This window comes from Eupeodes corollae, chromosome 3 (assembly GCF_945859685.1).
Source record: "Eupeodes corollae chromosome 3, idEupCoro1.1, whole genome shotgun sequence".
NCBI lineage: Eukaryota > Metazoa > Arthropoda > Insecta > Diptera > Syrphidae > Eupeodes > Eupeodes corollae.
In genome coordinates, this window is record NC_079149.1 from 95,742,131 (window position 1) to 95,752,017 (window position 9,887).

A 9,887-nucleotide genomic window follows, 5' to 3' on the forward strand; every position below is an offset into this window, starting at 1 on the left:
ACCATTTTTAATTGAGAATGTTGTGGTAGAAGTTACATTGCCACTTTTGACAACAAACTTTCTACCGTTAAGCATATCATAAAGCAAGCCTGCTCAGTTTTAGGTAAAGACCCTCTAACCATACGGTGTCAAAGGCCTTTTCCAAATCAAACAGAACAGCACCTGTGCATTGTTGTTTTGAATTATTCCATTGGATATCAGAAACGAGTTTAGACGCAGCATGAATTGTGTCATGACCCGCCTTGAACCCACTTCGTCAAAGCCCTATTAAATATTTTTTCGAAAACTTTGCTGATACTCGGAAGAAGACTTATCGACCGAAGATTTGACGGGTTAGAGTATTCCTTTCCCTTTTTCGGGAGAGGATGAACCACAGCGGCCTTCCAATGCATTGGATAACATACATTATTCAGTGCATTGTTGAAGAGTGTGGTGTAAATGTCAATTGCTTCCATCGGTAAATGTCTTAGTACAACGTTGGATATACCATCGAGACCAGCTGACTTTTTATTTTTTTATTGAATTGAAGATGAGTTGAAACTCAACCTTCGTTACTAACAAGAGACTTGCTCCCGTTTGCTCGGCGATTATGGCATTTGTCAAGAAATCGTCATTGAACCGAATGAAACCGCTGTTATCAGATCGCCATTGTGTCATATCATTTCGAAGGTAAAAGTTATTTAGTAGGGCTCCGTTTTCCAGGTCGTGGTTGGGGCGAATGCTAACATTCACCTTGTACACTTGCTGGAAAGCAGCTCCCACCGCCTCCACTTTTTCCTTCGGATCTTCAATTATATAAAAGTCATCGTCAAAGATGGCTTCTTCTGGATCTATTTGCGCTGTCTTGAGTACGTATCTGTTCTCTTCTGTTCTTTGGAGTTTCAAACTCGGAAGCTCATTGTCGTTCTTTTTCCTTAATATCTGGTTGATTTTAGGGAACATACTAGGGTCACTCGAATTAACTGACCGGATCCTGCGGTCCTAGTACTTATTAATTGATAACCTGTAGTTCTCCTTAATCAATAGATTGACATTTTTTATTGACGACTTCAGTGTCCTAACCTCCAAGTCATATGGGTCTGTAAGTCGTCTGTACAAGTTTTTGAGTCTTGTCAGTAAGCCACTCTTGTGCCTTGGCAGTGCGTCAATAGTCGCGTTTCTGTAAGCGTCCATTTGGTCACGTTCTTTGTACTTTGGTAATGTCCGTTCCATTGTTCGTTTTATTGTTTCGTCCATCTGTTGTAAATATTGGTCAATTTCTGTATTTGTTTCTGTTGTTTGGTGGGGCTATGTCACTCGAACCAAGTTCTCTCGCTAGGGCGTTGGTCAAACGAGGCGTTGCAAAGTATTCGTCCAAATTCAATCTTTCGTTCGAAATCTGCATTACAGCACCCAGTCAGCACTGGTCACTGTCGTACTCGACAGTCCAACGCACTAACCATCATGCCACGGGTACCACAAAAAACAGAACTTAATATGAATAATTTTCTGGCTTTTTTAAGCTTATTTTCTAGAGTCTATTATCACTGTCACTTTCCGTATGCTTAGATTGGAGCTGCTGCTAGAAGGCAAAATCTAAAAAATTACTGTTCGGCGTGAATACCCTCCACTAAATCCGCCATTGTAAGCTATATTGGTCTGTAAGATGTTACATCTTTTGGTTCCTTACCTCTTGTTTATTTATAACAACGATTTCTGTAATGGCAAGGAATGGGCTTATTATAAGTAAGAGTTTTTTTTTGAAGGCTTATCAAAACCTGAGCACTGATAAGATTTTTATATGATAACTTTCTGAACACCCTTGATCCGAGCTCTAGAACCTTAATTAGGAATTTATCTTTGTCACAAATTCTAAACTTTAATTTTTATATTTCAGATCTATTTCAATCCCAATTCAATAAATTATAACAAAATGGACATAATAATCCGTCAAGAAGAAATCTCTTTGGCTCAAGTAGCCTTGTACGCTTCAATATCATTTATGTTGGTTTCTTTGATGGGAGCTTTGGCTTATATAACATGTTCTAAAAAATACCGTCTAAATTGGTTCGAAAAAACTCTACTCGAATCGGCAAATGACAACGAAGAGGCTAACGACAGGTAAGTTCTAATTGATATCTTCTTAAGCACTTTCAAACTTATTTTATTTATAATTACTATTTAAAGCCGTGAAGCTCTTGTCGGTGGAGCATCAGCATATAATGTAGACTCTATAAGTGAATGTTCCCGAAAGGGAAATATTAGTCCAACATCAATAAATGATGACCCAACTTTTTGGGTGCCACCTTTAAAGAACAATTCCACAACTTCCAATCAAGTTGTATCATCAGCGGGTAAGTTAAGAAGACACCTTGTAAAAAAACACATCTAATTTTGTTTTAAAGATGAATCTCCTCCACAAACACCAACTTCACCTACTGGAAGCAACAAGTCGATTTCTCTTTCAATCTGTTCGGCTACGGGTTCCGTGCCAATAACCCGTTCGGACAAACATGTCGTCCTTGGAATGACGCCGGCCAGACCTAAAGTTTCCTCAATGAATTCCAAGTTGGATCACACGAAAATCGACATGTCCTTATATAAAAGTGTAAGAAATCTTAAAGAAAAAACTTAACGCACAAATATAAAAATAAATGTCCGTTTATTTAGAATTCTCTTCAAAAATCTTCCTCAACTCCTTCGAACGAAGAAATTCGAGGAACGATTCATTTGAATATTTTATATGATCCAATTGCCGGCATATTGTCGGTTAGGCTGATTGAGGTAAGTTTTGAATTATTAAAAAATACAAAATAAACTTTTTAATCACAAAAATCTTATATCCTTCCAGGCTCAGAATCTTCAACCTCGAGACTTTAGTGGAACAGCTGATCCTTATGCCAAAGTTCGCCTTTTGCCGGACAAGAAAAACGTCTGGCAGACCAGGATTCATAAGAAAACATTAAATCCCGGTAATTTATGGGATTTCCTTAATTGCATTTTATCCTTTAAAAGTGTTTACCTATTCCATTATTCCTGTTGTGTGTATCCACCTGTCTATTAGTAGTTCTCCAGGTTATCCTTGCAACGCAAATAAAACACGTTAGTTGTGTTGCAATAAATCTTTGTTTAGCTATTCTCACCCAGGCTCTAGCGATGGTGATGGGGATGGTTCTTTAAGGAAGATACCTACACCACCAACGCATTATTTATGCCAAGATGATTGACGCTTATAGTTGAGGAAGAGTTTTCTGAATTCCGCATATTTTATGAATGAAAATCCAGGACATCCGACACCACCGACGACGCGACGCAATGGAAGCACGCTCACGACAAAAAACATAGAAAATGTTTGTAGGTTGAAAAATGTTCCAACAAATAAGGAAAATATGTACAAAAGAATTTATGTGCGCTGTGAAGGAAGGGATGGGGGAGGGAGGGGGGAAGAGGCTTGAGCTTGATGGTGTGTACTCTTGCTTGTTCTTGAGGGTTTTAAGTTTCCTTGGAGTGCAAGCGAGAGTGCACGTGAATGGAATAAAATTTCGAATAGCTTTGAGGTTGAGTGTCACTGGATCCGGTCGGGACGGGACTCGGGAAAACTAAGAACACGAATACAATATTAAGTAAATGGAATTTTCCACTCTGAACTTAAAATGTGATCTGATGATACGAGAGAACAATTTATGGCCACAATAATTATTCATTTGCATATATTGCAATTTATTATGACAAAAACGGGGGTAAAGCAGGTAAACCTTTTGTATTTCTGCTAGTTTGTGGTTTTGAAAGAGGTATAGCAGGTAAATGAGGAACAAGAATGTTGGAAAAGCTCTTAGCAGGTACCTTTCATATTTAAAGTCGTGGAAATAACACGCTATTGTTAAGAGAATAAAAAATTTTAATTGTTTAAAACTTATGGAACGTTTGAGATGAAGGAATAATATATACCCAGAAAAGTGTTTTTGTTTTGTTAAAGCTTTAATTATATTTCTTTGTGTCCCTACTACACAATAGCACACTTACCTATTGGAAATTTAGATAAATTCAGTGTAAGATTTTATTTTAAAAATGGGACAGCGATACAATTCAACGTACAATCAACATTTTGCCATTTTCAATTTAAATGGATGTTTTTTAAAGTGATTATAGAAATGTATTATGTTTTACATACAAAAGAGATTTAGGACTTATAATGGATGTTTTTTTGTTTAAAGTATAAGCTCAACATTTTTTACGATTTAGTAAAATGTTTAACCATTTTAAGCAATTTACTAAGCTTAAAAGATTATTTACGTAGTTTGTAACGATTTTACCATCTTACTATCTTTCAAAATGTTGCTTAGGTTAAAATAACGGAATGGCTACTTTAACTAACACCTGCCAAGTTGGTTGAGGTCTTTTCCCACCTAAGTCCCGGTCTTCCTCTACTCCACCGGCCCCCGGGATTGGATTCACAGACCACCCGGGTCCATTCGCTCTACATCACCCACCCATCTAAGCCGATGGACCTTAATTCTGCAAACTAGGTCAGTGTCGCTGTACAGCCCGTACACTTCGTCGTTATATCTTCTCCTCCATTCTCCATCCATGCGTACGGGACCGAAAATCACCCGAAGAATTTTTCTCTCGAAGCATCCTAAGACGCTCTCATCTTTCTTTGACAGGATCCAGGCCTCAGCGCCATAAATGAGAATGGTGATTTTAGATGCTCGAGAGAGGACTTTGCTTCCCAATTTCCTTCTAAGTCCAAAGAAGCAGCGATTTGCAACAGTTATTCTTCGTTTGATTTCAGCGCTGGTGTCGTTGTCTGTGTTATTAGCGGTGCCTAGGTAGACAAAGTCCTTAACTGCCTCAAAGTTATAGCTGTCCATGGTGACGTTTTGTCCACGACGTCGTCGTTCAGTGTCCTTTTTTGATGACAGCATATACTTGGTCTTGCCCTCATTGACCACTAAACCCATCTTCTTCGCTTCCGTCGCAATGCTCAAAACGCTCCATTAACATCACGCTTTGATCTTTCAATTATGTCAATATCATCTGCGTATCCGAGTAATTGGATGGACCTCTGGAAGATTGTGCCTCTAGTGTTGACAGTTAAGTTTTGCACAATTCTTTCCAGAACAATGTTGAAGAAGTCGAATGACAGTGCATCGCCTTGTCTAAAACCTTTTTTGACATCAAATGCATCGGTGAGATCTTTTCCGACCTTGATAGAGCAGCGTGCATTCTCCATCGTCATTCTGCACAAACGGATAAGTTTGGCAGGGATGCCAAAACTAGACATTGCTCGGTAGAGCTCTTCCCTATAGATGCTGTCATACGCGGCTTTAAAATCGATAAAGAGATGGTGTGTTTCGATTTGAAGCTCCTGGGTTTTTTCCAAGATCTGCCGTAGTGTGAATATTTCGTATTTATGTCGATAGTGGACTTTCCTGGTCTGAAGCCTGACGTTCACATAATATGGCAGAGATGATCTCATATGCAATGTTGAGAAGACTGATGGATCTGTAGTTGGCGCAGTTTAGAGGGTCTCCTTTCTTATGTATCGATCACACTGTGCTCAGATTCCACTCATATAGCTATCTTCACTTCGTCGAGGTCGGGTAGGCGGAATTGTTGATCTGCGTCGACGAGGTTGAGTGGTTCTATCTCCCTCACAGCGGAATTCGGTTCGTCATCATATATAATTTGGAGGTGTGGTCTTTTCATATTCTCAGCATCGACTACGGTTGTACGATGTTCCCCTGACCATCTTTTCAGGCTTCGGTTCGTGGCTGGTACACTAGGGAGGTTTTTTTTACCTCTTGCTAAAATTTTCGAACCTCATGCTCTTTTTTTTCCGTCTAAGAAGCCGGTGTTCCTCTCTCCTCTTCTGCTCGCAGAGCTCAAGAGCAGCTCTAGTCCTTTTGTGCAGCGCCGTTTTGTATGCCTCTTGTTTCGTTGCGTGCGCTTGCCGGCATTCGTCGTCAAACCAGGAGTTTCGCTGTGGTGGCTGTGTGAAACCTAGCACTTCAGAGGCGACATCTCTGATGGCTGCAAGGCAATGTTGCCACTGGTTTTCAATGCTTAATGCAGGAAGCATAGGACTCCTTAAGAGGTTATTAGAGACTCGATCGGAAAAGGACATGGCAGTCTCTTGCGATTGTAGCCTTCTAACGTCGAATCTTCTCACAGTACTTCCTTGTTTTTGCTTGGATCGGGATATCCGTAGCCGTACCTTGGCTACAACGAGGTAGTGGTCCGAGTCAATGTTGGCCCCTCGGAATGTTCGGATATCATGGATACTGGAGAAGTGTCGTGCGTCGATCGCAATGTGGTCAATCTGGTTGACGGTTGATTGATCAGGAGATTTCCATGTCCCCTTGTGGATATTGAGATGTGTTAACTGCGTAGTAGCTACCAGAATGTCTCGCCCCGCAGCAAAATCGATCAGCCTGAATCCGTTGTCGGAGGTAGTGTCGTGCAGGTTGTGTCTCCCGATTATGCCACCAAAGATGTCTTCTCTTTCCTAGCTTGGCATAAAAATCTCCTAAGGCAATTTTAATGTCATAGCCAGGGCACTGCTCATATGTCTTGTCCAAGAGCTCGAAGAATATGTCTTTGGTGTCTTCATCTTTCTCCTCTGTTGGGGCATGCGCGCATATTAGGCTTATGTTGGCAAATTAAGCCTTTATACGGATTGTCGTGATTCGCTCGCTCACACTGTTGAAACTCAAGACTTTTTGTCTGAGTCTAGTTCCAACAACAAATCCACACCCAAATAGACGCTGTCTTTGTTCTCGGCAGCAGTTGCCATAGTATATATCTCAGTCTTTTAGTTTGCGTTTGTCCGGTCCATCCCATCGCACTTCTTGGATGACGGTTATATCTGCCTTGCAGTAGTTTAGGGCTTTTGTTAATTGTACGGCTTCACGTGGTCTGTTAAGGGACCTAAAATTCCATGTGCATATCCGAAGTTCGTTGTCCTTATAATTCGTTTGCGTGGGTTGTCAAGAGTGAATCCGTCCGTATCCGAGGCTTGTTGGTGCTTCGCAACTAAAGGTATTCTTTCCGTGGCCAGGAAGTGACCCCAACGGCACAACCCCCAACCTGGAGGGCCAGATCCTTAGTTTAACTCCAAGAACGGGGAGCCGGATAAATCGCTCCTTACAGGCTGGAATATGTCGAAGAAGCCCTATAAAGTGTTCACTAAGTAGTTTAACCTTACTGGAACTGTAGACGCCTCCGTTGATTCCATCTCGAGAATTCGTCCGCTGCCGTCTGGATAAGGAGAGGTGCCTTAGTGGAAACACCTCTCCCCCCTCTCCCGTTTGCTGCCCCCAACAACTTTCCACTGGGGTTGGAACCCAATCTCCAATTGAGGTACTAGGCATCCGATGTTCACCACGGGGAGTTGAGAGTAGGAGTTGATAGACAGAGGTGGGTTTTGAGAAAAACCTGTGGACGCTTGTTTCCTCTTGAATGCACATGTCTACCATTTGAACATCAAAAAAATCCATATGACATCTGGAAAATTATTCTTATTAGAGCAGTGGATGGAATGGTCCAGGCAACAGCTGGGAATTCCAATTAATATGTCCGTTTAAGCGTATTTGCTTCGTTTATTTTCACGAACTGTCACTTTTTAGACATGTTTGGATGTTTGTTTTTTAACACAATTTGCAATTACTAGTTAGCAAAAAAAACGAAAGGTGTTCAATTTTGGATTCCCGTATTCAATTGCTGAATATTTAGCAAAAATATTTAAAATTTCAAAACAAAATCGTTCCACTGAGTGCATTCCATTTTCTTCGTATTCCCATCTGTCAGTTTTACTTTCAAGGATAAACTTTAACTTCAAATCATAAAATTTAATTGCAATGACAAACATTTTAAATGAAAGCTATAACCAACCTATCAACAAGATTTCAATGATAACTATAACTGTGCTCTTAGTTCGGTAAGAGTTCCAAACTACTCAACTCTTATCGAGTATCTTTTGAATATTGCCATCCGTTATTAAAACCACCTGACTGGATTTCTAATATTTCTAGTTTATTGTGCATTAATATTTTATTTCTTTTTCCAATCGACAGACAATTTGTTAGTGTTATTTCTAGCACAATATTCCAATAAATAGATAATCTTGAAAGTGTCCATGTCCCGCGTATTTTCAGAAAATCTCAGCATTCGTTTGTATTTAAAAAATTATATGAGACATTAAAACTACTGTAAAAACTTTTCCGTATTTCCACTTCTAATTGCTCATCAAATCTTTGAATTTTAAATTTCTTAACCTTCCTGTTCTTTTATTCAATATTAAATTGTTATTTTCTTTCCTTTAGCTTTAAAAAAATCGCCCTTTAAAAACAAACTTCCAACTTTTCCTTAGCTTCCATTTTTGCTTTGCAGTCCATATAAATAATTATGATATAACAACTATAAAACTCTTAACTTTTTTATTCCATTTAAGTTTTCGATGAAGATTTTGTTTTCGAAGAACACCCAGCGGTCATTGAGAAGAGAACAATTGAAATTCTTCTCTATGATTTCGATGCATATTCTCGTCACGTTTGCATTGGAGGTGCTCAACTTCCTTTGGCCAGCATGGATTTATCAGACAAAGTTCAACTTTGGACACAATTGGGGTCATGTGCTGAGCAGGTAAGTTAGAATATTGTTCTATTCTTATAATTGAAATTTATCTGTTTTTTAACATTCCTCCAGGACTCGAAAATAGACTTAGGTGATTTGATGCTTTCCTTAGCCTACCTCCCATCAGCCGAACGTCTAACTGTGGTTATGATAAAGGCTCGAAATTTACGTGTAGTCGATGATACTCGCAACTCATCAGATCCTTTTGTCAAAGTGACCCTAATCAGTGGTGGGAAGAAGATTAAAAAACGCAAAACAGGTGTAGTTCGAAATACCGTGAATCCAGTCTTTAACGAGGCATTGACTTTTGACGTTTCGAAGGATCTATTAAAAAATTCAATTCTAGAATTCACTATAGTTCATGATGGACTTCTGGGTAAATAATTGATTTTTTGTTTTGTTTTTTCCAAATGGCTTACATTTTCTTCATTATTTTTAAAGGATCAAGTGAAATTCTGGGACGTGCCATAATTGGAAATTCACCAGAAGTTCGTTTAGAAGAGAAAATGTTTTTCGATGAAATGTTTCGTTCGAAAAGTGCAACTGCTCAATGGGTACCTTTACAGGAAGTTATTGGTAGACCAGCAGGACAATCAACAAATTCATCATCCCAAGGACAGGGAAAAGGATATTAAGAGACATTCATTAGCTAAAGCAAATGCAATGTGGACTTTAACAGGAAAAATTCAATTATAGTGCATATATATTGATGTGAAAACTTAGCTTATCCTACTCGTATATATGTATTAATGATAAAGCTAATTGGATGAGCTGCATTACACAAATGGGTATACTTAAAGAAGACCTGAAACACATTAATAAATTAAAGCTGCTTCCAATTTGTAGATTAAAAAAGGGAAATCAATTGAAGTATGGTATTTGATAAATTTGAAAGAAATTTTACATATAAAATTGATACCTCCAGGATTTCAATGGGTTTCAATTTGAAAAAACAAAAATGATTTGGGAATTTTTAAGTATAAAGAAAGAAACAAATAGGACTAATATTGATCATATTTTAAACAACAATTAAACTAAACAAATTTTATGACAGATAACATGCAAAAATTAGATATTTTTTTAAATACATTTTATCGAAACATTTACAACCTATAGCTAAAAACGTTTAACCTTTTTTATATAACTACCTAAATTAAATTCAAGAATCATTTCCTAACTTCATTTGAATTTTATATAACTTCAAACAATTAATTTATTTAATTCGTTTAAAGTTTCACTATTTTCAATTATCTGTGGTTATCTTTTTTTATTTA

General features: G+C 38.4%; 1 protein-coding gene across 1 annotated transcript; it reads left to right on the forward strand.

The window, feature by feature from the left end:
* Positions 1-1,884: 1,884 nt before the first annotated feature.
* Positions 1,885-9,603, forward strand: LOC129951402 (synaptotagmin-1). Its single transcript, XM_056063527.1, has 8 exons — positions 1,885-2,100; positions 2,167-2,333; positions 2,385-2,587; positions 2,650-2,763; positions 2,831-2,951; positions 8,432-8,622; positions 8,686-8,989; positions 9,055-9,603. The coding sequence occupies exons 1-8, from the start codon at positions 1,913-1,915 to the stop codon at positions 9,246-9,248; spliced, it is 1,482 nt and encodes a 493-aa protein (XP_055919502.1). The 5' UTR covers positions 1,885-1,912; the 3' UTR covers positions 9,249-9,603.
* The last annotated feature ends 284 nt before the right edge of the window (positions 9,604-9,887 follow it).

What these genes read in the sequence shown, in the direction of transcription:
- LOC129951402 (XM_056063527.1), top strand. Translation starts at nt 1,913, where the DNA reads ATGGACATAATAATCCGTCAAGAAGAAATCTCTTTGGCTCAAGTAGCC. An exon ending in TAAGAAAACATTAAATCCCG is followed by an intron (nt 2,952 to 8,431) that starts GTAATTTATGGG and finishes ATTCCATTTAAG; the next exon opens with TTTTCGATGAAGATTTTGTT. An exon ending in TGGGGTCATGTGCTGAGCAG is followed by an intron (nt 8,623 to 8,685) that starts GTAAGTTAGAAT and finishes ACATTCCTCCAG; the next exon opens with GACTCGAAAATAGACTTAGG.